Consider the following 27,567-nt stretch of genomic DNA (forward strand, 5'->3'; position numbering starts at 1 on the left):
GAAAATATTATGGGGCTCGTAAGCTCATGTCACTATTAATATGAATATTTTCTTTTTTTTTTTCTTTTAAACTTTTAATTTTGTCTTTAAATTATATTAATATATTTCAACATGTGAATAACGAAAATAACATAAAAATCTTCAGATTTTGACAACAATGGTTCTTGAATACCTATGCTACCGCTTTTGCTTAACAAGAAAAGTATAAGTTAAGGATTCTTACTAATTTTTGATACTAAAACGAGGTCTGCGCGCTTGTTTTTTACCCATGTTAGAGAGATCTATGGTTTTACCATCGGGAAGCACTAGCTTGTTCTCTTGATAATCAACAAATCCGTTCTCATCTTCTTCTCGTTGATCCTCATCGCATCTAATACCTGTTTCGTACGAGTACTCACGACGAATACCGTCTGGATCTATGTACCCGTATTTGCCCCTTGTAATGCAATCGACGCCGATCTGTTCCTCTTTGTACGATCCATCATCGTTCTCAAAGCCCCAGGTGATCGAGCCATCCGGATTGTCATTGCGATAGCGCCTGATGATCTGTTATGAAACGGTACGGTTAAAGTATTTTCTCGAAACAAACATGATTGATGCGTTACATTTAAATTGATCGAAGCGCTGTCTACCACATCTTTGCTAAGTTACTGGCATTTACACTTATACGACTCTCCCTCTATTTCTCGATCCCTACCATTACGCAGGTAATTGCTGCAAGTGCCATGTTCCACTTTTAAGATACTAATGGTATACACAATATTCGTAACGATTTCCTGCTGCGGGAACGTGATATAATCTAATATTTGTAATTGGGTCTCAATTGCTAGTGCAGCACCGGTTGCATGCAATTTTACAGTTTTCACTTTGCTCGATCGTTTTCAACGAAAAGGTCAATAGCACCGAGACCTTTTACACTGAGACAAATTCATAGATAATTTTAATATCTAATGGAATAGATCCGGACAATTATTATAAAGACTATACGAATTTTTAAACTATTGGTGAAAATTCAGAATATATGCATAGATTTTTTCCGATGACTTGCACCGAGTTTCTAAATGCGCTTCGCGAACTCACCTGCGCAACAGGTTTCTTGCTACGTCCATCGTAGACTTGAGATGGCTTCGCAGGTTTCGGAGGTGGTTTGGCCTGTTGTCTGAATGGTTCTTCTATAGGTTTCCTAGGTTTACTAGGCTTCGGTGCAGGACGGTATTGAACAGGCGGGGGCGGTGGTGTAGTTTGTATCTGAGGTCCACCTCTGGCAGTCGGTATAGGTATTTGTTGGAGCGGACGATACTGTATCGGTAGCGGCTGCGGTACCGATCCCAAGTTAGAGCTCCTTGATATCGAGCCGCCAGGTCCGAGATTCGGTATGGCACGCGGTATATTTTCGTCGCTGTTCTCGCGACTCTCCGACTGTTCTTCGCTCAGCTCAACATCGTCATCTTCGTGATCTCGCTGAGGTTCGCGATTACGCGGTTCGTCCTCCGGCTCTTCGCTGACAGGTTTAACAATCGTAGACAACGATGGTCCTGGCGCTGAAGGGAAGGTTGGCCGCAATGGTTTCGGTTGCGAGAACGGTCCCGGACCAGTTATCAAACCATCTTCGGGACCTTTTGGTCTGCAAAGTTCATAAAAATGTGTGACATTATTGCAACGTGAAAAGCCAAGTCATACATTTAAGCGTGCAAATTTATGAACGATGAACAATACCTGAACGGAACTGTCGGTCGTCGCAATCGTTGATTGGCGAGCGCTGCCTGCGTTGGTATCGCTGGTCTAGCAGCTGGCAGTCTTTGAAACCGTGCCGATCTTAGAGAAAGCGGCAATCCTTTTGATGGCAAATTACCATCTACATCCTGCTGATACTGTGCCGATACCAAAGCAGTGAAGCTCACTAACAACTGCAATGAAAATATATGGTTTTGTGATAGATTTTGGTCTGGCTTGAGCCCTTTTGGGAAGACAGAGGTTTGCGGGGATGAAACGTTCTTCCTTTTCAATAGTGGCCTACTATCTGTTTGCGAAATATGCGTGTACAATTAAAAACATGACAGACATCGAGAAACATGTGTTCGATTCAAACGTTTGCAAATCAGCTCAGGAAAAGTCGACCTCCGCATAAACATCTGCGATCCAACGGACGCCCTTTATACGCGTATGAAATTTCTAGATTAGCATGCAAGCGTCCTTCCACGCAATTTTCTCCTTGACTCCGCGCCAGTTCCTTCTCTTTATCTCGTGTTCCGTCTAAATGTCAATTGTTCCAGGTATTACGTGGCCGGCGAACCAATGCAGGTACGCAAGACGTTGCACGACGCTAGGTACAGGTATCGAAATCGAATCGCTTTCTCTTTTCTCCAGCATTCGACGAATTTTACGCGTGCACACGTAACACACCGCACGCGACGTGTCAGTGGAGCACGCGGTCCTAATTATGCGAGTACGTGCTTACAGAAACGCGCAAACCAGAATCCCGAACCGGTACGCGGCTTTTGATATAGGGGACACCCGGTCTCGTTCGTGGAAAACCTGTCGCAACGATATCGAACGAAATCTGGCCAGGAAATAAGAACAATCGATGTTCGGACAGCGTTAAACTGAAACGGATTCGGCGGGTTTCGCGACCTCCCCCCAAACTTTGCGCGGGACTTTTCCCGTATCCGTTCCCGCGCGCGCAAATCTCTCGCGTTACATAAGAATATGAAATACCGGTCGCGTTGTTGCCATTAACGTAACAACTTGTCGCGCCGGTGCTATGTCGAATTATCCGGGGGGGGAAAATTGAAATGAACGAGGCGAGTCGCGCGGGTTATCGACGCGTCGGCGAAGCAACAGGGCGTGAAAGAGGGTGCTAGAAAGTCGCCATTTTCTGCGCCGCACGGGAACGATAAAACCTTGAAGGACATTTAACTCTCGAGCGTGGAAACTGGTCGAAAAATGTTGTTACGGCCACGGCTGGGAATTTGATTTTCTGATCACGTACGTCACTCGGGTTGAGAACAATTTACGGTCTTTAGAACGGAGTTGCTAATCGAATTGGTTTGTTTTTCTTTCGATTCTGAGTTAGTCTGTAAAAGTGTTTCATTATTAGAGCGGAATCACTGATCCGAAGTTAATATCGTCATTCGACAGAAAATCAAGTAATAAGGATTATATGGGAACCGGAAATGATCGGGTGTCGTATAAGAGGACTATTTTAGGACTATACATATATAGACGCGAATGTGACTGTAACAATGTTATTTGATTCAAATTATGTACATGATCATGTTTCGGTAATATCTTCTTCCCTTGTATATTTGGTCTGTGTATCTAAATGTTTAGAATTGATATTAATTAAGTGAGAATTCTTGTCGAGTGCAGGAGAGTAAACGCGACACGCCGCGCCATTTTGAAGTGACAAGGTTAGCCATGTTTACGGTACCAGGGCTAGTCTGTTCTCATCTGTTCTCACTCTGAATGTAGTGCACTAATATGCACATTTTCTGTAACTTTGTACTTGCGTTTGTGTTTCACGCTATTTTTATTTACGGAAACACTTTCCTAGAGGTTTATGGCGCATAAGAAGAAGAAGCTTCCCGCTTGTAACTGGACTGTAATTACCGATGTGTGTAGAAATTACGAAAGGTTACCTTCACTTTTGGGACTGCTTCCTTGAAAAACTCGAAACCAACGAAAATGTTGCTTCGATTGTTGATTAGAATTGTTCGAGCCATACGCAGGCAATTAAACTATACATATTATTGAGATATAAATATTTAGTACTTTTACGTAACTTTTTATTTCGCAACTATGTACATATTTGGATTGTAATGTCTAGAATGACATGAAAAATTTTGAAGTTAACTTTAAATAACATTTTAATACTTTATGAATCTTACAGAAGTATACTCATGAAATGATGTGACTTTTATCGTACAGATGCAAGGATTTATTTGACAATGTCTTTATAACTGCAATTTGCAGAATCTATTAAATTTTCTCATTAGTGAACTATACCTACCAAACTTGCAATCATTTTTCCTAGACATCGTTTCATAAGTTATAGAAAGTGAGGGACGAAACGTATATTAACCCTTAGCACTCGGCGCCATCATGGATGTTACGTGCCAGCGCTTATAAACAATAATATTATTATATAGTATACATATATATATATAACATTGTTATAATAATATTCGATTTATATGAATTTGTAGATATCGAGAAATAATTGCAAGTCGCTAATAAACTTTAATGTTTAGTCATATACTAGAATTACGATGTCCCCTGAGAGGGGACAGCCGAGTGCAAAGGGTTAATGTATATAAATCTGTTTGATCTTAAAAGATTATGAACAAAATTCACGTTATACATATAGGACGATCTGATATTTTATACTCAGCTCTATTCCTTATCTGGAAGACCATACAATTCCTGTCTCTCTTCAATCGTCTCTCCTCTTGATCTCTTCGTTTAAAATAGACGACCAATAGTACTTATACGAACCGTCTAGTCAAAGCGTAAGTGGAAAATGATTGTGAGCCGTGAGAGCGAATTTTAGTGCAACGCATTCTGGGAAACGTACGAGGGATACAGAAAAACGCTTGAGGTAGCCTTGCGAATTACTCGCGTTTCCGTGGGTGTCTACGGTTCTGAAACACCTTGTATTGTAGCAATCTCTAGCCAAGTCAAGCCGGTATCGGCGTTCGCCATATTCTCTACAGTTCCTGCAGTCCGCAGGAATGCACCGGTCTCGTTGATGCGAGGGGGGAAACAGAAAGAGAGATAGAGAGAGGGAGAGAGAGAGAGAGAGAGAGAGAGAGAGAGAGAGAGAGAGAGAAGGACGAAGACTGACAGAGAGAAGGAAATAGGCGAACCGAGTGGACGTGGATTTGTTTCTTACGGGGCTTGCACTTCGTTCCGAGTCGAAGCACGCGTATATATTTATAGGGAATGCGACGAAAAGTCTACGCGACTTTCTTGCGGAGCACTTTCACTCGGGCACGGCCTACTGTCCGCGCGGCTACTAATTTTCGTCCTTCGTGCACAAAGATCGTTAAGAACGCGTTCAAGATCTTGCTACAATTTCTTCCCACCTTCCCTGCCCGCCTGTCCCGTTTCTTTCTTATTCTCTTTTCACCGGCTCCACAGCCTGTTCATTCACTCCCCCCGCCCCTCCTCCCGCGCTTTCACTTTCTTTCTCGGACGATTTTCATCTCTATTCAGGGCCAGCTTCGCGATCGCCGTCACGTCCTCGTGACGTGAGGTTTTTTTCAATATTACTTATCAGGCTCCCGGTTCCTGGCTTTGATCTCGTCCGACAGGGTGACTCGAGTTCGAGCGAAACAACCAAGGATGCGACTCCGTCGATAAATATGTACACGAGACGTCGACTACTTCGTATTCGACTTGATCTTCCACCTTCCGGCACTGTACAAACTCATTCGTTTCCTTTGGTCTTCGTTCTCTTATTCCCTTTGAATTTTTCTTCGTTCCATTTTTTATATATCTTTGAATTTCATATCGGGAAAATTTGTTTTTTTTTTACATATTTTGACAATTCATGGAAACCGTAAACAATTTAATTGGACAACCTGTCTCCGGGCTATGTATTGCCAGAGCGACGGGAACACATACCTTGGTTCGATCGCATATGTCGACCTAGCAATTATAACGTGATTACGCGTGTCAGCCAAGTCTCGCCATACCACTCTACTTACTTAGTAGGGCAAAATAGTAATAGTTAGAAAGATCCCAAACTTGATAAAGGAAATATGCTGCCCGCTTTTACATAATCCGATTACAAAGTAACAGGTTGGGGCAGAAAGTCTGCTGGCTGAATGCGTGCACACGGACGGACACTGGAGAGGGCTGATCGAAAGGAATGTCAAGTATAATGGAAACTCTATATGTAAGCCGATACACATTTTACATATTGTCTAACAACCCGTCTGTCGACTCGAGCTATCCCAGTGGATCGTTTCTTGACTAGGAGACCTTCTAACTTCACACCCTGATCTATATTTTTTTTCCAGGCAGAATACAGCGTTGTTAAATTACTACACTGTCGCGGTTACCGAATAATATGATCATTGCATCATACGATGGCTATCGTTCATTTCACTCTCATAAAACCGGTTACGGCGACTCCATCTGGCCAGTTGAAAAAATAAGACGAGCAACTCGCGGGCGGAATTGCAATATCTCAATTTGATAAGACCGTAAACATCTTCGAAACACGCGTACTTTCACAGAGTATTTCACTCTGCAGTGAAACAGAAATCTGTTTATTCACCCGTGCGTTACGCACGCTGTACCATTATTGCGACTTTCCTCCATATTTTTAGTATGCTCACGGGCGATATATTATTTTATACTTCGCGGTCGGCGCATCCAGATTTATGGCAAACGAAACAGACTGGAACGGAAGTCTGGGGTGTTTAATACGATACTTTTCGATTTTCCACGATTAACCCAGCGCATTTCTCAATAACGAACGTCGATCGTGTTCTTGCCACTTCATTCTCGTGGTACGGCGATTTCGCTACGGTCCATTGACCACCGTATATTTTGTTAACGCTTTTTGAAAGGTATCCGGCTTCGCAGTCGATTAGAATGCATTGACTCGGGCCTGTACCGCATTAGTTCCGGACGGTATTATAGGAACTGGAAGAAAAGATTGATCTAACATCGACGGTGATTCGTCAAATGAAGCGAGAGTCTCAATGAACATTATTGAATCATTTATTTGTACGAGTAAATCATTCACGCCTGGAAATGTACGATAAATATTATTCGCACGCCGTTACCAGATCGAAAGAAAAACATTTCTGCGGTTCGAGAGAAAATTATTATTGTAGTATAGATAATAGAAGAATGATCGCATCTGGACTTCTTACAACCGGATGACTACGTATTTTCATGCATTTATTGATCTCTTTACTGGTCTTCCAATTACTGAATGGAATTTCACTTTTCGCCAAAGCTGTTAAACTGGGAACTTGTGTTGAATGAAAGAATCGAAATCAAATGAAAGAATTAAAATGAAATAAAACAATTCGTCGAATTTCACCTTCGATCTATCGAAGTGCTCGACAGGGAGAAGGATGTTCTAATTTGACGGAAATAATTGGCTCGCATAACTGTCTCCTTGTTTTAAGACTAACAGGAAGATTGCTGCGAAGACACGTGGGATTCCAAGCGAGCCCGATCACTGTCGCATATTGGCGCGGCCATCGGGAACGCTCAGGGTCCGAGGGTTAAATGGGGTTTGCGATGAAAAGTAGCAAATAAAAAAAAAAAAGAAAATGAACACTTTTGGGTACTCACGATCACTGCGACGCGCATGGCCGTGTCCCGTGGTCCCGTGTTCGCAATGGTGGTCACGCTGGGTGTGGTGCCGGCGCGTTTATGCCTCACACTACCGTGAACGACTCCCCGTCTCCGTGTTCTTATACCTATATCCCCGTTTAAATTCCTATGGTACGAGCAACACGCAGGCCAACTTTCCATCGGCCAGCAGGAATTGTGCTCCGCGCGAATACGAGACCGCGAAACGTTTCGGCATGTCATCCGGTGTTCTCTAATTCCCTTGCTCGCCGTGTATTATCAGTACCCTGACACCCTACGATCATCTTTCTTCCCAGATACGTCATTACCGACTAATTCGCTGGAAGAACCGCTTTGTTCCTTCGTACGACATCTCCCTGAATGTTTATTCCGTGGACTCTAACAACGGCTACACGAACTTTTCTCGGATCCCATAGGAAATTCTAGGGGTTGACGTTTTACAGCGATCTTCGTTTTTGATTTCTTCGGTTGCTGCCGATAGCCTTTGGTAATTTTCTTGCATGATGCAGACACAGGAAGTGTGTGTGTGAAAGTTTAGGAGGTGAATTTGGTGGGAAGCTTCCATTTGATGCGACGCCATGTCTTTTTTTCTAGAGAATCTACGAAAACTTATTCGAACTTGAAATATTCTTCGATGATAGAAAATGTCTTAGCAATGTTTCGTCCTATAATTACCGAGGTTTCATGACTGTTAGCCGACAGATAATGATCGCTTTTTGGTGTTGTGGCACTTCTTCGGGTACTTCGCCAGCCGCAAATTCGCGAAATTTTTGCGCGACATGAACTAATGAGTAGCGGCGAAGTCACGCGTTAATATCTCGCCACACTGTCTGTGAAATGTCCTCCGACACAAACAAATCGAATAATATTTCTATGAAGCATTCACAGTAAAAATAAAGCAAATGTTAAGTGGTAACTTTATTAACCAGGATAAATAGACTAATATAAATGTTAGGATAGTAAAATAGTTACAGTGCCAGATTTAATTTTTATTGATTCGTGCAATTAATCATTTTCCATACGGGTTAGCCGATTGCAGGCGGGACGTATTTGAAAAATAGAGAATTCTGATATTATAGGACCGGATAATCGAGGTTCAACCGTAGAATTTTTCAGATTTCTGCGAGCACCGTAAATAATCACGTTTCGATAACGTAACGCAACGATTCCGTGTGATCGAGGCGAACGTTATTGTTGCCGCAAGAAATGTGCGAATGCTCTGAAATTTCTTGCCCTCGTCCGACACAATTTATCGTGTGTCATTAGGGGGAAACAGAAACCGTCGGCGGACTTTTAAATTGCCAGTCCCATTTCTCCTCGATCGCGTAAGTCCAACGGGACTAGTCTTAATTGTGCCCCGTGCACATAGTAGTCAGACTCGTAGTAGACGCAAGTAGTAAAAGTAGCCATCAATATCAGTTATCGGGAGTTACCTAAGTATTACATCTACCCTGATTTCCGCGATCAGTGAAGCAGGTCGTATTTCCTCGACCACGTGGAATACTTGAAAATCATTTTCGAATGCGGCCAAACTTTTGAAAATATTTATAAATCGGAACAATGAATTCCAGCCGGTCACATTAATCACATATTCAACCGTTGCATTTTGTCTTCGTTACTTTCTCTCGGTGTCCCTTTAAATTTTCAGCATCTTTGTTTCCCAATTGGAGCTTATAAATATTTCATTTCCAAGATACTTTCTACAGCAACGTGCACAAGCTCGGGCATTTAAAATAAAAATTGCTATTTTAGTCCTTGTATAAAATTCACCTCCTAAAATTTAAACTTGCTTCCCTTTGTGTCCGTAGAATCGGCATAATAAAAGTAGAATTTCGTTAGTTAAATATCTCGTAAACCGAACGATGCGACTAAATCTATACGACTCGAAGATCGACTAAATCTATCCGCTTTGTTCTTAAAGTTCATGCGCATCGCTACCACTCCCCTATTAACAACGTCGCATATCGAAATAGTTTTCAACAATGCACTCGTGGACTGAATAATGTGTTTGTATCCGTCGTAATGGTATTAGTGGAAACTGGCTATATATGTGGTTCTCCGCGATATTCTTTGGCCAAAGAGAGCCCGGCGACTTTGCCGCGCGCTTTCTTTCGCTAACGCCGAGAGAATGCTCATGGGTACTTATCGTTGCGGGGATTTCTAGAGGGAGACAGTGTTGGAGCGTTGAATCCAAGGTTAGTGTCAGGGCTAAAGCTGTCTGCACTAATCCTGATTGCGCAAAGGAGACATACGATGCGTCCTATAACTAATGCGAATTTCCTTTCGTATCCTTTTAGCGTGAAATATAAGATGTTTTATATAATATTATTTTCAATTTCTTGCAACCCGTAGAACGATATAAAAGTGGAATAGTTGTAATTGGATCCTTATAGTTCAAAATTATAAAAAGTAAATTTGTTAGTAGATACAGTCGAGTCACTTGTATTCGAATGCTTAATATTGTATTATCCTAATACTAAAACATTCTATTCTGTAATTTAATTCTAGCTCTCTACTAGGTGACAATTTAAATAATCTAAGTAATGCAATGATTAAATAGTAGAACGTTTGGATAGTAGAACATTGTAAAAATAAATAAATATTCGAATTACGGAATATTTACTATAGAATATTGTTGACCATCCTAAGTGTCGAGGCTGTCGATACGAAGAGCGACGCCGATATTTTTCTACATCCGGCTGAATTCATTTCTATTCTTCATCTTTCGCGACCGGTTACTCAATCAGAATTTAAATATATAATTCTCAATTAGTTTCGATGCCGATATTTATGATTCGTTAATGGAGAAAAAAAAAAAAATTAATAGCACGCGACGACGCGACGAGGCTGCGTCTGGTTCAAAAGTATGCCCGCTATCGGGCGCTCATTCCCTCGATCTCCAATCCGGACTCTGGTTTAAAATGTCGTTTTGACATAATCGAGCCACGCGTTGCAAAAATAACGACTTATAAAAAGACCGACGAACCAGTAAACTGTGCACGCACACTAAATGCAAATGTTACCAGAACATTCTCCACCATCTGAAACCAGTTTTCTCGCTGCGTCTCCCTCGTGCCTCTCGTAATACGAGGCGTATTTCGTTTTCATGCCTCTTTTCTTTGCAATGTTCAAGGTCGCTAGATATATTTACTTCCCCCCCCCCCCCTCTTGCGGGGGAGCATACGCCGAAAACCGTAATATTCGTGTTCTGTCAATTAACGCGACCTTAAAATCAATCATCGTCCGCTCTTTTATCAATGAAAACGCTACCGACACGAATGAACAATATGTCTTGATCGTGTTCATCAGATTCTAATAATTAGATTAGACTGTGAATCATCGTAAAAAATACGAATTGTCTGCGTCAATTGCGAGCAAAAGTTCTCCTGTTTCCGTTGTTCTAATAAGTCGAAAGTAATGTACCAACGCCGCTTAATTTCCCCTGTGTTTCGACGTACTCGTTTCTGCCGTAAATGCATAAAATCGAATGCGCGTTCACGGACTTTCATTTGGAAAACGAATTTCCAGCCAGCAACCAACATCTGGTTTATGACAGACAAAATGTTGAAAGGTTTTTGTTCCTTTATTTAATTAGGACTAAAATAGGGGAATAGAAGGCGTTGAAAATACAACGATAAATAATTAGAAAGACGGCGATATCGTAAGGGCTTCCAAGTTATAGAATTTGGAGACAGTATGATCCAGCCACGTGACGATCAGTATCAATCGATAGAATTTCTAAAAACGACGGTCGTTTATCGACATCTAAGACAGTGATGTCGAACGGGGAGGAGGATCGCAGCATCGATTTACCCCAGGAGTGGGAATGTCCAGCCGGCTTTTGGCGTGGAATGCCTCGAGTTCGAACCCTTTGGAAGTTGAATCAGGTACGTTGGTCCGTATGTCTGGACAGGGACGCAGAAAAGAAACAGGTAGATAGGTAGGTAGGTAGGTAGATGGGTTGGTAGGTAGGTAGGTAGGTAGGTAGATGGTGCACCAGAGCAAGCGCTTTCGCGGGAGGCGAACAGTGGAGGCAAGCCGAGTCGAACCGGCAAGCCAGACGGATCATTTTGTGGAGGCTGAAACCCCCATGAAACCGGTTTTCTTCCTTGCGCGCGCTTCTCTCCTCTTCTTGCCCGTTTTTTGTTTCTCTTGGGACGTAGACGCCGTGTAACCATCGGCTGGTACTACCGGCGATACACGGTTTTGTACGTGTGAACGCACACCGATCCGATACACACCAACGTCCGCGAAGGACAAGCGGCGTTTGCCACAGCATTTGCCAAAATTTGCATTACCTATTTTCCGCAATCCGTCGAGCATCGATTGTTTTAGATATTCTCGCGACCGGGCCGATCGCGAATCGCGTTTCTGGACAGTTCTGGAGAACGGCTTGGCCATCGGGGATGAAAGGAGCGTCATGTACTGGGTGTTGCGAAATTGTGGGGCTAGGCTGCGGCATACTAAAAATCAAGAAAAGTCACTTGAACAAGTGTCTATAAATTAATAATTTCGATAGTTATCGAGATGTACGAGCTTCTGCCCTTGCATTTAACGCATATAATTTCTTTCAATATATAAAATAATGTCTCTTAGAATGTTTCCTCTCATCTCAAATGTTACATCAACGAGGCGAAATAATCCGAAGAAACATACTTCTTAATATAAAGTCTCCTTTAAAATTTACGATTTCAATGAATCGAAGTTATAAAATGAGTGGTCATTCAGGCTTCAGTAATTTTAATTAGAGACCGATGTAAATGTCCGAAATAATTAATCACCAGAAAACAATTACGTTTCTTTCAGGCATAACGCAGCAATCAAGAAACTTATTAACAGGGTTAAAGGCAGTATTTAGCTCGGTCATTATTTTCCCTCTTCATTACCATAAATTACGTATTCTACATTAATGCGCAGCTGTAATGAAAAACCTTATGTAGAACACAACGAACATCGTACTTTTTCCGATTAATTGCCCGTGATTCCTGGCGTGTAGCACACAAATCCGGACAAACTGGCTAGAACTAGTAACCATAGATGGCAGTTCGATGGTTTAGAACAGTCTCGGCGTCTATGGATCGTGAACGGTGTTCCCACGTTACGAACTTTTGAGTACGCAGCCCTTCGTTCTCTGCTCGCGTAGCAAGCGATAATGTAACCAGGCATTTCGTTTGAATCCTCCATTGTTCAGCTTCGCGGACCATGACATCTTTCGTCACCTGCCTGCAAAATGCATAATAAATAATTCAAACGATGCACGTGAACGCAAACAGAACGTCGCATTTTTTTTTTAAATCGATAGATGCAGAATTGTGTCACGATTTATGTGTAGACCGATCACGTTCTTATTGGATAAAAAAGACCAATGTTGAGGCAGTAGAAACATACCTTTAATGACTCCCGCTGTCCAGCTTTGAACGACGAGAGTCGCTGGAGTAGTATGTGCGGACAAGATGCAGACTGCAGGATGCCGAATCCATGTAGTTCTCATTGTAGCTGAAATGAAATAATTTACGTATAAGTATTTGCGACTAAAAAGCCTGCGCAGTCGATTCGAATGCAGGTGTATAAACGCTCATGGAAGCAAAGTATTTTTAAAATCGTACCGAATAAATTTGAGTAACGTAACGAAAGTAACAGCGAAGCTTCGGATCAAGGAATTTGTTTATTCTTAAAAGCTGCCAAGGGGTCGATATCTTTTATGAAAACTAAAAATATATTCTATGAAAGCTAAAAATTATATTTTATGGAACTAAAAGGAAATTCTCTCCAACGTTCGTTTCAAATTCCATGGGGGACGCTTCAAGACGGTCGCTCCTATTTCCGAGGACACCCTGTATTTTTTTAAATAAGTTCATCCACGCCGGTGAAAAAAGTGTTGTCGGTTTTCGAGGTAGCCGACTCGATAAAACGCGACGACGGCAGCGTCATCAAGCTCCTCGGACGACCGGCCGATTGAACGCGGGCCGCGATCGTGCCGATTCCTCTGATTGGCCGAGAGACCCGGCGTTACTCACGGGCGCAAGAAGACTCTTTGTCTGTTTTTCGTCCGGCCGAGCAGCCGGCAACCGGCGGAGCGCAAGTTATACGTGCAGTCGGAGGTCCTTCAGCCGTCGCGCCGGCTGCAATTATTACACGCTCGCTTTCGGATTCGATCACGACCCGACCCGACCCGGCCCCGGCCCCGGCCCGCAGTTGCCCGTCGCGGTTCCTCCACGACCCTCCTTATCATTATCGGGAACCCGCTGCGGGGAAGGACCTCACGGAAAAAGGTGTGCTGGCGAACCGATCGGTGGTGTGTTTTCACGATAGTTTTCCAGCCGAAGGATATCGGAGAAACGTCGACGCCGATCGATGGAAGGTAAGAAAATCTCCACTGTAATTTGAAAAATTAATGAAAAATACGATTTCTAAAAATATTGGAATCGCGATTAAATCAATAATTCGGGGTACCTAATCGTTTCTTCGGTTTCGGTGGTTAAACGCTATCATTTATCAGCGGAGATTCATTTCGATTAAGCGCTGATGCAGAATTAATATTTGTTCGCAAGCTGCGGGACGCTTGATGGAGTGCGAAACTAGTTTCAGACTAGGTTACCCGGTACATAGGTCGTCTCCGACTTCCTCCGGCGACCTTCGTCGCGGTATTGTTAAATCGTCGAAGAGGATTGATCGCGGCCGCTTCGTTCGAGTATGCGAATGATTTTTTCTTTCCTTTTTGGTTTTAAGAAAACTTATTTTGCTAAATTCTTGGTGGAAACGAGATGTCGACGGATGGGTCTCCTGTCGTTGATTCTGCAATTGCGGCCCTGCGTGCCTCTGAACCACGATCATTTTGCATGTAGGAAGAAATCGAGCGAGAACCCGATGGAACGAAGTTCCTTGAGACGCTAGACGTACGGTACGGACATTTATACGTACGTATGTGCTTCAGGCGCGGACACTGCTTCGGTCAAGGTCGTTGTCTGCAAGTTAATGCTCTTTTTGCACGTTCTCGTTCCCCGACTGTATACGGTGTCTCGAAAAAGAAGCATTGTTGTCTGGCGAGGAAAAGGAATTTTAACGGCAGTTGCCGGCGATATTTAGTAAAAATAGAATCGAAATATCATGTAGCAATGCAAACTTGTGGCAAAAGATAAATCAGACAACGCGAATATTTATTATTTCTACTGTATTGTTGCAAAAGTAATTTCGTTATCGCTAAAAATTATTTACAACACTTGAAACCTTTAAAATTTCCATGTAACATGTACTAATAATTATTTGGCTATATTTATTAGGAAATAAAATATTAAATAATTATATTTACTTCAATGTACCAGATGACAAGATAAATTTCTAGCAATTCTTACAATTATACTGTGGAATTGAATTTATTTTTTATTGTACCCAGGTATAATTTGAAAAAGAAGCTAAAATTAAACGAAACTTTGTTGAACATGTTAATAGGTTTAATATTACTAATATTAATTTGATTCTATTTTTGATACTGGTATTTTAAATAAAAACGTAGATTTGCAGACTATTTTTATTTAAAAAGAACTGTGAACAGTGCACAAATAAGATTAGACAATATTTGTTGATTTGGATCAAGTTAATGATTCTTTACAATATTTTTTTTAATGTTATAAATTGTGTTTTTGATTTTATGTCTACTATATATCATCTGTTTACCATCAGTGGTTTTCCCTTGCTGAATCGGTGAATCCTCAAGAATAAATTCGTCAAATAAAATACTGTGTCGAGGATTGGTAACTCCACCACCGTTGGCGGAATTTGATGGCCAATGGGGTACGAGTTTCCTTCCCTCGGCGCGAAATACAACATTAATAATGTAATATTTCATTGAAAACAGCCTGACAATAGGCTCCTGGAAATCTGTTACCATCTCGTAAACTGTATCAGTAAGTATATAAATTAACGATAGCACATTTAATTAACGAATGGACAATTTTCGAAAGACTGAGCATCGTATGTATTCATTTATTACTGAATCAATTATCGACAAGCATATTTCATAATTTTTATCTCGCAAAGTTTAGTGACTTTATCGACCGTACGAAGGCGCGTTCCTTGTAAATGAATCAGAGTATTTTAAGTTATTGATGTTTAGTTATTTACGATGTTTCCTTCATCATCCTATGAAAGTTGACCAATTAATTGAAATTTCTAGATTTTTATGCAGAGAGATACAAAATTAGAGTAACTACCATATAGAATCCTCAGTCACACAATCTGAAATACCGACAATGCTAAATATCAGTGGTTTTCTCGCGCCCTCTACCTAAATAGGACAACCAGTTAGCGAACTATACAGAACTGCAGCACGAAAAACAAGTTTCCAGCGAGGCTGGATTTTATCACACATGAGATATAAGAATAGACATAACATCTTACGGTCTTTCATAACATATAATTGTCTTCAGTACTGACCTAAAAATTTGAGACTGCTTATAACTTCCTTTTCTCATGAGCGACGATTACCTGAGAAAATTGAACTAAACGAGCGTGACTGACGCAAAGAACATGCTGCGGTAAACGATTCTTTATCTGGCTGTACAGATTAATATTAGAATTTTATATAACTGACGTTATATTTTCAATTTGTTTCTATTGATATTATCTTATCCAGGGGCAGTGCACCTATATCTCTTCTGCAATTTTGCTATTTGAAAATATTACCTTGATTTTTCATAAGGTTCAATGATATTAATATTTATTGTACTGTTTCTTATGCGAGAAGTTTAAAAGCTGACACGGAAAAATTTGAAAACAATAAACCTGCACAATTTGTAAGAATTTGCTGATAATAGCTGATAATAGTTCTCCATTGACGAATTCTTTGTAGGCGTCGCCACAGTCGCCATATTGAAGATCCATTTTGATACGAGCGCGTCTGGAGTCTCAGTCTCAGTCAAGTAGCGTCACAAGTTGCAGTTGTGTTATTGGTGAATGATTTGGTCTGTTTATACATGTCAGACATAATGTACAATGCGTTTCTGTCATTGCTATTGTTTTTAACGACAATAAATTTTGGATACTGCACACAAAGAACTGTAAGTGGCATCCCGCTATAAATGACATCGTATAATACTCTTTATTATTCACGTATTTGGATCAATGTCTTTTCGAATGAAAAACAAAGGTCGTGCATTTATGATTCATCGACCGATTGTTCTATCTTATATCCAGAGTCTGTTGGAGTCTGTTTAGAAGTTACAGTATTATCGTGGATTATAGTCGTTGAATAACAATTCAATGGTAATTGGGAGCAATCCGTTGCTTAATAAGGAACACGAGATCCCATAACCCATTTATTAATTAACGTGAGAACTAATCGAACGATAATGTCATAATGCACGAAAATTTAAAAACGAATTATAACAGATAATGTTATTAGAATAATGTTGTCAACAAGGTAAAAAAAAAAAAAAATACGGTAATCTAATATCGATTTATATTATACAAATACGACGACGTTGTAATGTGAAGAATATAAATGTAACTTTAATTGTATGCATTGTATGAGAATAATTTTACAAAAATTATTCTTTAGCACTTTTGTCATGGTTTAATGAAATTGTGTAGTATATGGTAATTGAAATATGAAACTGTGACAATGCACTACATACACATTGAGCTGTAAACTATATATTTACATTTTTTTATATAAAAGAATTTGCCTGGCACTAGTTACGATCATGGGTGAATCCTGGATGTGGTGAATTATGTAAAGACACAAATTTGACAACAATTCATTTAAGAGCGGATGGTATGAACGACACATTGCATTATTTATGGGATTTTCGTGGCAATCCATCCATATTACTAGCCCTCACTTCACCTTCAGCAGTCCTTCATATACATTGGGAGGACTTCCTTGCTAGGAAAAAGAATTCAGTAATATTTACAGAAGAACCTGTTTACACGTTTGGTATAGTTATAAATAAGGTCAGTATAATAAAGATAATTTTTTTGTTGTAACATGTTATATTCTGTAAATTAACAAAATAATCTAAACTTTCAGATTATAGAATTTAATGATTTAAATGACACAGCATTTATAAACATTAGTAATGTCGTAAATACAAACATTCTAAATCCTATGTTTTTCCAATGGGAACGAAAGAACTTAATTAGAAACAATGAATTTGTTTCCCTGGACATGGAAGGAAAAGATTACAAGGATGCATTTACAAATACTAGTAGGCAAGGAACAGTAAAACTTTCGGTAAAATATTTTAATTGAGTATTTAATTTGATAGTCATACTACAAATTATTATATTGTTTACTCATTTCATAGCTGAGAGGATTTTGTTCCCTTGATCATTCAGAAATAATGCCACACATGTTACACACTGAAAATTCCACTCAAGTGGACATTATACTTGATCATATGCAAATTAACAAGACATTCAGCAATAGTAGGTTTGCAATTGAGTTACTAGTGGTAGGGGGAGGAAATCCGGACATACCCTTGTTTATAGATCCCCAGAAAAGTTTGGATGATGAACACACTCCAGGTATATTTGAGGTAATATTTAGGATGACTTTTTTATTCATATATAACAGAGATTAAGTATCACTCTGATTTTAATTCGATTGTTGTTGCAGGTCGTTGAAGTGCGTACACCACCTTATCCAGACATGAACGACTATCAGACACAAGGAGCTTACTTGCAATGGAGACCAGTCTCCTACACAAGCGCGTTCCGTGATTCAACGAATTTCACGGAAACAGTTCAATACCCGCCAATAAAAGTTGCCGATCACACAAATGCAATTCAGAATTCTTTGTTGTATTGCTATTACGGAGACCAAGTCAACGGCCTACTTACTCAAAGAATTATAGTATCACTAGGAACAAAAGGGGACGGTTTTTATAGAAAGACGTACTATTCCACATGGTAATTTCCGTCTTCGTTTAATCACATTCTATTATATATATGGACCAATCTGATAACAGTCTTTTTTTCAGGACGTTTTTAGTTGGCTACGGCACACCGCCCAAAGAGAAGTTCTCCTACTTGGTGATTATGATCATTTCGATCGGCATAGGCTTGCCGCTCCTTATTCTAATAGCAACCGGGATATATTTTTGTGCACGCAATATTCATAAGCGACGTAGCGAGTCGTACATAAGTCAATGATAGAGCCTCTAGATTGTATAAAAATTTCTACGTCGTGTTCGATAGACGTATTCGTGCACGATTAGTTGTATCGTCGATACCACCGTTAACTCATACGAAGAGATTTTCCTATATTTATATACATATTATAGTATAGCACATATATTTTTTACACGAATTTTCAAGCTAATTCACGAATCAATTTGATGTGTAATATGGATAGAATGCAAATGGACTATACTGTACAAATTTATACACTTTTCATTAATAAATCAAAAATATGTACACACGCAAGAGCACTACTTTTGTGAATCTCTGTTCTCCAATGATGGGGATCCGCGGGACCAATGACAAAAAAGAGAAAGAAAGAACAAGCAAAAGGATGAAAAAGAAAAAAAGAAGACAATAAGTAGGAGTTCATCGAGATAATCCCCCATTGAATGGCAGACAATTGTCCTCCGTTACAATGGCGACGGTACCAGAATGACGGTAAAGATCGCAGCACAATCGCATCGCCAGTTCCAAGAAGAAAGCTCTACACAGCCGGGCTTGCAGAAGCGGTCGGTTGTTCCGAAAAGGTGGACGAATGTTTTCAGGTAAAGTTAGTAAGGGTGGCGCGGTGTGGTACCGTGTTTCTCGCTATCACGGGGGTGGCGGGTGAGGTGCTGTCGGTGGAGGAGTACATTTCATTGATCCATTCGTGGTACGGAAGTCCGGGGCGTGCGAATTTACGAATCCTAACCGCGATATCGACCTCGGCACTATTTATAATCGAACGGGTATTACGGGGGACAGGCATTGTTTCCCGTGGTTATCCTGTTGGCGTGGACACGATCACGCTCGGTTCCGACAATCCTCGAAAAGGATTCCGTGAAAAGGCTTCTATCGCAGGGGGGGGGGGGGGGGTTCAACGGCGGATCCGATGTTAGCGCGGAGGCTACCGTCTACCGCAATCGTGATTGGTCGAGTACGGTTTTGTAGTTGCGACAGTCTCTCGCGCAGGGTAGTCGAGTCCGGTGGGTGATCGGACAGGGGGGTGACTCTCGCGTAGCGGGTTGCGAATGGTGCGGGTAGAGCGGGGTGCCTCGAAACTAGTTCCAGTTGAGTCCGCTGCGCGAGATTGGCGCGTGGCGGTGCAATAACGTCCGCGTCGGGGTTGTCTAATCGCGACAGTCCGCGAGAGAAGCTTTTTCTGGCAGGAAAACGGCGCGCCAGACTAAGAGGGGTGGTTTAAAGACTCGGTGGGATTCGAACTGGTGAACAAGGTGAAGTTTCGTGGCCGGAGCCCGCCGGTATTAACGGAGAGTCGGCATCAGGGTAGCCGGGGACATAGGAAAACGTCGACGAACGAGAAGAGGGAGAGAGTGTGCTAGTGGCGACCGAAGTGAGAGGGGTAGAAAACGGGGGGGTTCGATGCGAAAGAGTGAGAAAGTGTGCGCCGTAGGTGGGAGGAGGCAGTGAGAGAAACGGTACGAGTGAGAGCGCTAGAGTAAGGAGTGACAAAAGGAGACAGAGAGAAAGAGAGAGAGCGAGAGAGAGAGAGAGAGATTGAGCTATATATAGAGAGAGAAAGAGAGAGAGAGAAAGAAAGAAAGAGAGAGCGCGAGGGGTGTAAACGGGTTGAAGAGAGCGGAATCAAGAGGAGGAACATAGAGAGGGAGAGAGAGAGAGAGAGAGAGGGACCACGGGCGCGCGCGCGCGCGCCTCTATGTGCCAGGAGGAACCAACAGAGAAAGGAAGTGGAGAGGATCCAGTTGGTCAGGGTAGTTAAGGGTACGAAGAACGGTAGGAAGGCTGGAAAGACGGGAAGGAATCGTGTTAGTAGCCAGAGAAACCAGCAATACGGGGGTGACAGCGGTGACCGAGGTAGAACGCGTCGGGTCTGTCCCCCAGAAAGGGACCGTCGCGCGCAACGCGATCAATTTTCGTTGCGACGCGGGCGGCGAGACTCGAGGAAACGAAGAAATGACGACTGCAGCGAGATACCGATAACCGGCCAGATAATGTTGTCGCAGAGCAAATTTTACGCTCTCTTTATTCACTACACGTTTGTGTAGCGCGACACGGGGCGGGTCCTTGCCGCTGCGGCGAAGAACAGAGATCTAGGAAGAAGAAGAAGAAGTAGTAGAAGAGTGTGCTGGTGGAGGTGCGAGCAGAACAAAAAAACGGACAAGAGCTAGAGGAAGAAGAGAGAGAGAGAGAGCTGGGGAAGATTCTCGGAGAATAACTCGAAGATACACGAATATCTCTCGTTATCTGCATCGCGAAGGAACGAACAAGGGAGCTGGACAGAGGGGGAGAGAGAGAGAGAGAGAGACAAAGAGAGAGCGCGAGAGAGAGAGAGGGAGAGAGCGCGAGAGAGAGTGAGAGAGAGGGAGAGAACGTGCGAGACAGAGACAGAGAACGAGGGATAGACAGATAAAGACAGAGAGACAAGAAATAAAAAGTTTGTCGTGGTACGGTGTTAAGTTTACAGTGTACGTTGCTTGGTAGTGTACTACCCTTGCCGAGGCTGAATAAGTAAGGCCCGCGGAGGTATCTCAGAACCCGCCCCTCCTCGACGTCGCAGTGCCTCTTCTCCATATCGCAACGTCGTGCTTCTTTTCGTTCAAGCGGCGACTATCTACGCTACCGGAGAAACTCCTCGACCGTAAGTGTGTACCCCATATACATGTCCTCTGGTATTGGAGCAAACATTGACTAAGGATCGATCCGGGGGCTCATAAGTAAACCGCGGTCGGCCGCCAGTGGAAACATTTCTCCGCGACACACGGCATAAACACCACGGTGCGTCCATGTATGCCAGGCAGAAGTGGGATGGGGGAAGGTGGGGGCGAGGGGGGGCTGCTAGTCGGCTGTCGCTGTCGCAGTCGTTTCGTGATTCCGCCGCGATTCCACCGCGACAGGCCCGCGGACCGATAGACCGCGTGTGTTCCCTTAGAGGCGCTGTAATGGCGCTTCTGCTCTCGTCGCGGATCCTTCTCGCTCGTTTCATAATCGTTCTCTCCGTTGCGTCGCGTCGCCAGCGGATTTTCGAGCGCAGCGTAGCCTGATACACACGCTCGTCCTCGACGATGACGTAAAACGGTTTCCCTCCGCTAATCAATTATCGTGCGACCACCTATGCCTATTTCGATTAGCTCGGAAAGGATAGCACACGAATCGAATCCGTAAGGTGACACATACATAGATGGATGGATAGAGAGATTGAGAGAGAGAGAGAGAGAGACGCATACACACACACAGAGAGATACACACACAGGTGACATATATCTACTTATAGCGTGACGCGCGACTGCTGTTCCATTCCCGATATATCGATCGATACCGCCTCGGTCAGGGATCAGTCAGGGGTTCACTAGCGATAACCGCTTCGGCTCTTCCTTTTGTTTCCCTTACCCTTCTTCTTCTTCTTTCTCATCTTGTCTCTGGTCGTCTTCCACTCCTTCCTCGCCGTGGCGCTTACCCACCGACTCCTCTCTCGCGAGAGATCGGCCAGCACGTGAAATAGCTTTTCGGTCGAGCTTTATGTGCCGCCGCGAAGGTCGTACTTGCAGCGCTCGTGACAGCGAGTTATATCGTATTCCTCTGTATGCCCGTATGGCTTGTATTCTTGTGTCTCGTGATGACCTTCCTCCGCGCGAAAATTGCCGGTCAATACGACGTGCACGATCCACTTAAGAGTCGTGCGATGATATCGATCACCGGGCTATCGTGCACACCGTCGTTCCCGGAGACTTTTCCATCGCGAGCGGAAAACGCGTGAACCGCGTCCCCCTGTACCGATTCTCGTTCCTATCAGCTCTGTTCCGATTCATCCGCGAGCGTTTTTTTTTGCTCGAACATTCCCAGCCGTTCGATCGCCCGACCGTCCCTTTCACGCGCGGAGAAAAGCGTTAGGTTTGTAGGTCGAGTCACCGGTGCTGGCAACGACCACCCAGTGATTGTTATCGTTAATGAATGTAAGAAACGCGTTGGATCGTTCGAACCCGGTTGATCGCGATCGATCGATCGTGGATCCGCGTTGGGGTTGATTAAAACACGGACGAACCGATCGATCAATTTCGGACACGACGAAGGAAAGGGCCGTCCTGCAACGTCGTCTTCGCCGTTTAAAATTTTACGAACAATTTTCCTTAATAAATAAAGGATCGATACTATGGCCGCGTAATGTCAAAGGTCGTATCAAAGCTACATTGTCTGTGCTAAAAGGAAGCCTATTTTCCCATCCATTCGGCGCGAGAAAAGCGTGACGTCAAAGCCGATTCCTTAGACATCGTCCCTGTTGCTGCCACCTCGGGCGTATAAAATGTTTAATTCAGCAAACTCGTTGCGGCGAGAGGTTTACTTGTTGGCGTTCGCCTGTGCAACACTTTCCCCCGATGAATTGTTACTTCTTTAAACGACAATTAATCAATCGGTTTGCCTTACCGAGGACCAAAGTGAATTACTTAATTATTATTCGGATTTAAATGTCTGATCTCGATGTCACTGCTGTCGCAGAAGTTGTGGGTCTAATTAGCATTTCTTCTTCGTAAGTTAAATAAATAAAATATTTGAATAGGTAAAAACGTAATTTTTATATTTTAGCTGCCTTGAAGGTTCGCTCGATCATTTAACAAATTGACAGGTTTCGAATTTCTAAGAGCCGCAACGATTGGAGTTTTCACAGGCGCAGTTCCCAAAATTCACGAGTATATATTTTAAGCTATAGTCTCACATAGTTTCCATAAGATCCGAATTTTTACCGGTCGTGCCGCGAAACAGATCATGCTTCGGAGTACGACGGTGGCATCGGTCACCGGTGACCGGCGTGCGAATTCGTACCTGTCAGCTCGAATTGCCGAAGGGTGGGGTTGCGCGGGGAGTACGGGGGCGTCCTCACTCGAACGAGGTTCGGGCCTTTCTAATTTCGAATGCGCCATATCGAGGAACGGTGGCACAAAAACGCGCGCGCACCAAAAACGTCGAGGGCGTCGAAGAAGGAGGGGAGATTTTGCAGGGCAAACGATGGGCGAGCAAATGCAACAGGTGTGATATGCCTCGCTCAATGTTCGGAGCACAAATGCTCCGAAAGCTTTAGGTGTCCAACGGGTTTCGATCGACTTTATTGCTCCGTCGATTCTCGCACGGCTTTAGGGGATTTTTGTTATTTTTCTGGAGACACTGTCTAGCACTTCTACCTGTAGGCGGTTGGAATCGATACGAATAATGGCTCGGGCTTAAGACTGGTTTCTCGTCCATCGGTTCTCCTCGGAGGCTGTTGAAAATATAGCGTTTCTCGCGCACGATCCGAGCGTCCAATTCGACGCTCAATTTGGCTCTATATTCGATGACGCTCTATATACGACTCTAAGTAGTTTGCAAAGAAATTCGTGTAATTCCGTCGGATATTCAATAATTTTATCTTAATCCTTGGTCACATATTGATATTCATCTTATACAATTACTGTGTGACGACAAATTTTCGTTTGTTATTAAGCTATCAAGTCTTCTGTCGATGGGGGTTGTTTTCGATGAAATTAGCTTGGAATATTTGTACAATATATAAAATAATCTAATTTTCGGTAGTTATTGTTCTAAACCATAAGGAGCTGTCTACTTATTTGGAATCTGGACAATCCGCATAATGTAAAACAATTGCAAAAGAATCCTCTCACCCGTCTCTCCGTGTGCAGGATAAATATCCTAACTTTTCATGTCTTCCTTGCACGATCGAAGCAAGAATTCTGATTCGAGAAACAAATCTTCCCGATCGCGTTTCCAAGAACAATATTATTTAGTTCCGCAGGATTTCATTCTAACTGCGAATGATTCCGTTGGAATTCCGAAGGGTGGCCGTATCGCGTTGATCCCCGAGAGGATTTCTAACGTTAGTCGCGGGGAAAGACCACTCGATGGGGACGAAGTATAGGGAAAATAATAAGAGGGTTCAAGGTTCTATCGATTGATGAGGAACACTTGATCGAGATCGCATCTGACGGTTGGCTGGTCTCCCGAAGCGCAACGGCGAGTTAGACTTATAAGAGGAGTCAGGCGTTAGGCAGCCAAGCAGGCAAACGGACAATCGATCGATTGTCCTCGCAAGAACGCATGGCTCTGTTCTGCGCTATGCTTTAGCTTCAGATATACTCTGTCTTTTGTGGGTCGTGTCGTTGCAGCTGATGCCGCGAGAGCAACAATCCGTATTACGTGTCCCACGCTTTGATCTTCATCAAACATCGGCCTCTCCGTCCATTGTTTCGCAGCATGATTCCGTTCGAATAAAACATTTATGCAGTCGTGCGAATGAAACATCGTGTTTGTAGATTTTTAATAATAGGAAATAGAAATGAACAAATGTGTTGTTTCGTTAAATTTTCGTTCAGATATCGGTAACAATGTAAAAGTTATTTAGAGTCTATAATTATGAACAGTATTTTGTGCTGTCGACGGTAATTTGGATAAATCTAACCTCGATTCAGTCTACCAGAATTTATCTGCTATTAAAACTAACATTTATCCTCGGAATAAGTAGCAGAAACAGTTAACAATATCAATTGCATGCGCTCCGAAATTGCTTTTCATTTGAACAGTTTGGTTCTGCGAACAATAATCTACTTTAGCTTGAAATTAGTTATCTAAATTCGCTAACGAACGGTATGAACTTTTGCCGGTTGGAAATATTCTGCACCACTTTGAATTGCTATATAGCAGCGTAACTCGCCAGAAGAATAAAGTTTCTTACGTTACGGAGTAATTTTTTAATGGATCAATGAATCGAGTGCTTGTTATTGCTTCAAAATAGTCTAATCGTAGCTAGAAGTATCGGTAGCATCCTGCGGTTAAACTTCTTAGACTCGGCAAAATAGTTTCGGCCTAGTGCGCGTGTCTGACTCTCGGCATCTTCTACTACTGCGAACTCCTCGCATTTCTATAAAACAGTGGTACATTCATGCATAGCTCGGTCCCGTTTAACCATAAACGCACCGCTTTCTCCTCTCATCAGATCGATATCGCATTTCTTGTATAAATAGCGAAATTATCTGGCATTACCGAGTCTCGTCATCTTATACCGCCGCGTGCTCCTTACATCAACAAGGGTCAGTAGTACAATCGCGAATAGTTCAGACCTGCTAAACCATAAGTGCATAGCTTTCTACTTTTGTAAAATCTGTGTTACATCTTTGTGAATATTAAACGTATTTTGAGCGACTCTCAGTACCCACGTAAACTAAGTATTTTATATAATTAATTCCTTCCTTTAAAATTAATTTATTTGGCATGTCTGACTATACGTTGGCTATTACTACTGCGGCGAATTCTTCATGGTTCTGTGAATAGTAGTATAAAAATAGTAGTACAAGAATAGTAGAACAAAAGCATAGCTTCCACTTCTCGGAAAATCGAATATAAAGTAATATATTTTTCGGATACGTCCGACTCTCGCTGACTTATGCTACTTGTAACTCACGATATTCTTATAGGACAGTAGTATAGTCAGGCGAAGTGTAGATTCGCTTAAACGCTAGTACACAGTTTTTACCTTTCAGAAAATTGATACCTAAAATAATTGATTTGTCTGACACGTCTGACTCTCGCAAACCTATACTACTTGCGGACTTCGCAGAAATCATCGTAAAGGTAGCATTTACATTTTGTTAGGTGGTACAAATAAACAGTTGCAGAAATATTAAAACATCGCACACGTTAGTGCAAACTGATCCATCGTGTCTGACTTTCAATGTCTCCTACTACTTCGAGCCTCCCTTGTCTCTGCGTAGCGATCGCGATCTTCAGCACAGCTTTTCCATTGTTCCGGTTGTTACATAATTCGTCCGAAATTCCAATTCACACAAAACCATTGACAACGGCCGTGAAATATTCATAAGATTCGAAGCCACGTATCGCTGCGCGTCGAGCGGATCGACTCGCGTGCGCTGAATATTGCAATTTTATCCGGAATCGTTAAAAATTCAAGCAACGCCCGTTCGCGGATTAATTGTTGTAGTGGCTCCATTCAGTCGCGGCTCTAGCGTCGTCGTCGCAGTTGTCACCGTCGCCAATTCTGCGACAGTTAACATCAATCGCGTTCAACCTACTAAACCGTAGAAAGAAAGAAAAACTTTTAAACGTCCCTTCAGTTTTCAATCGTTTAACCTTTTCCGCGAACCATTTTGAATTTCGTGCTGGTAGTTCCACTTCAAACGGGGTGACCTACATGGGCCACGACTTCCACTCTTTTCAATCGTCTTCGTGACCCTCGCGACGGTTAACAGACACCGCGAGAGCCGTTAAAAAGGGACTCGGGGAAAGAGAAAAGAAACAGGAAAGAGGGACGAAGAGAGAGAGAGAGAGAGAGAGAGGGGGAGAGAGAGAAAGAGAGAGGTAGAGAGATGAAGAGAGAGAGATAGGTAGAGAGAGGGAGCGAATCGAAGAAAATCAGATCTCCGTTGGTTTTTGGCCATTTTTAATCCTTGGCATTGCTGGATGAAGCTAGAGGGATCGCGCAGATGGTGGTGGTAACGACGGTGCGGCGACGGTAGCGTCAGCGGTCGTCGTCATGACAACGTTTTTCCGCAACGTACCCGGCCTGGTTCGTGACGTCACGCAACGTCGGCAGCGGTGTCGGCGTCGGGTCGCTGCTATGCCACATCACGACGCGGAGAAAACGGTTTTCCGTCGTCGGTGGTTTCTGGTGGCGCCACTGGGCGCTCTACGCTTCATCAAGATGGCAGACTTGCAATTACGGGGAATGCAGTAGCCGACTACGAACGCACCTCGCGCGTTTTTGCACGCGATCCAACCGGGATAATCCAAAAATCGTTCTCTTTCCCCTACCCTAATCGCTTCGCATCATCCATGAATAATTCGAAAATATCGCGTTTCTACCATCGCAATATTTAACGTATTATATCAACTGTTTCTGAATGGTCATCGCCATTTTATCGCTATTTGTTTTATCCTTTGTTTCATTCACTGCGGAATTTTAATTAGCGAACGGATTTCGTGAATTTTTCATAGATTTATGCGTAGAAAATATCAGCTGTTCGTCCCGATTGTTTACCCTTCATTGAATCGTTCGTCCCTGCTGCTTTCCGATTATAATAGATTTTCTTT

General features: G+C 42.7%; 3 protein-coding genes across 29 annotated transcripts in view; 2 read left to right on the plus strand and 1 right to left on the minus strand.

Moving 5' to 3' along the window:
* Positions 1 to 88: 88 nt before the first annotated feature.
* On the minus strand, positions 89 to 7,500 carry LOC144478353 (uncharacterized). The gene is made up of 4 exons (XM_078196162.1): positions 7,318 to 7,500; positions 1,717 to 1,907; positions 1,081 to 1,624; positions 89 to 546 (listed from the first exon to the last, which is right to left on the minus strand). Exons 1-4 carry the CDS (start codon positions 7,498 to 7,500, stop codon positions 223 to 225), a joined length of 1,242 nt encoding a protein of 413 aa, XP_078052288.1. The 3' UTR covers positions 89 to 222.
* An 8,725-nt stretch (positions 7,501 to 16,225) lies between these two features.
* LOC144478381 (glycosylated lysosomal membrane protein) lies at positions 16,226 to 18,777 on the plus strand. Of its 2 annotated transcripts, none has more exons than XM_078196207.1 (6): positions 16,226 to 16,394; positions 17,032 to 17,289; positions 17,366 to 17,569; positions 17,643 to 17,873; positions 17,954 to 18,246; positions 18,318 to 18,777. In XM_078196207.1, exons 1-6 carry the CDS (start codon positions 16,311 to 16,313, stop codon positions 18,487 to 18,489), a joined length of 1,242 nt encoding a protein of 413 aa, XP_078052333.1. In that variant the 5' UTR covers positions 16,226 to 16,310; the 3' UTR covers positions 18,490 to 18,777. The 2 variants fall into 2 exon arrangements, with proteins under 2 accessions (XP_078052333.1, XP_078052335.1); XM_078196209.1 differs by having other exon boundaries at positions 16,255 to 16,394; positions 17,015 to 17,289.
* Positions 18,778 to 19,394: 617 nt separating this feature from the next.
* Positions 19,395 to 27,567, plus strand: part of Para (sodium voltage-gated channel paralytic) — a 94,808-nt gene continuing 86,635 nt past the window's right edge. For 12 of the 26 annotated variants that reach the window (XM_078192162.1, XM_078192290.1, XM_078192231.1 and 9 more), the window contains exon 1: positions 19,396 to 21,118. The gene's annotated coding sequence lies outside the window, so the exon portion shown is untranslated. Of the gene's footprint in view, positions 21,119 to 27,567 lie in introns of all 26 variants that reach the window. The other 14 variants (XM_078192109.1, XM_078192101.1, XM_078192118.1 and 11 more) reach the window with 2 other exon arrangements.

Source organism: Augochlora pura, chromosome 2 (genome assembly GCF_028453695.1).
Source record: "Augochlora pura isolate Apur16 chromosome 2, APUR_v2.2.1, whole genome shotgun sequence".
Lineage (NCBI taxonomy): Eukaryota > Metazoa > Arthropoda > Insecta > Hymenoptera > Halictidae > Augochlora > Augochlora pura.

What these genes read in the sequence shown, in the direction of transcription:
- LOC144478381 (XM_078196207.1), top strand. Translation starts at nt 16,311, where the DNA reads ATGTCAGACATAATGTACAATGCGTTTCTGTCATTGCTATTGTTTTTA. An exon ending in TTGGTATAGTTATAAATAAG is followed by an intron (nt 17,290 to 17,365) that starts GTCAGTATAATA and finishes CTAAACTTTCAG; the next exon opens with ATTATAGAATTTAATGATTT. An exon ending in ACACTCCAGGTATATTTGAG is followed by an intron (nt 17,874 to 17,953) that starts GTAATATTTAGG and finishes TTGTTGTTGCAG; the next exon opens with GTCGTTGAAGTGCGTACACC.
- LOC144478353 (XM_078196162.1), bottom strand. Translation starts at nt 7,500, where the DNA reads ATGGAAAGTTGGCCTGCGTGTTGCTCGTACCATAGGAATTTAAACGGG. An exon ending in CGACCGACAGTTCCGTTCAG is followed by an intron (nt 1,625 to 1,716) that starts GTATTGTTCATC and finishes TGAACTTTGCAG; the next exon opens with ACCAAAAGGTCCCGAAGATG. An exon ending in GCAAGAAACCTGTTGCGCAG is followed by an intron (nt 547 to 1,080) that starts GTGAGTTCGCGA and finishes GTTTCATAACAG; the next exon opens with ATCATCAGGCGCTATCGCAA.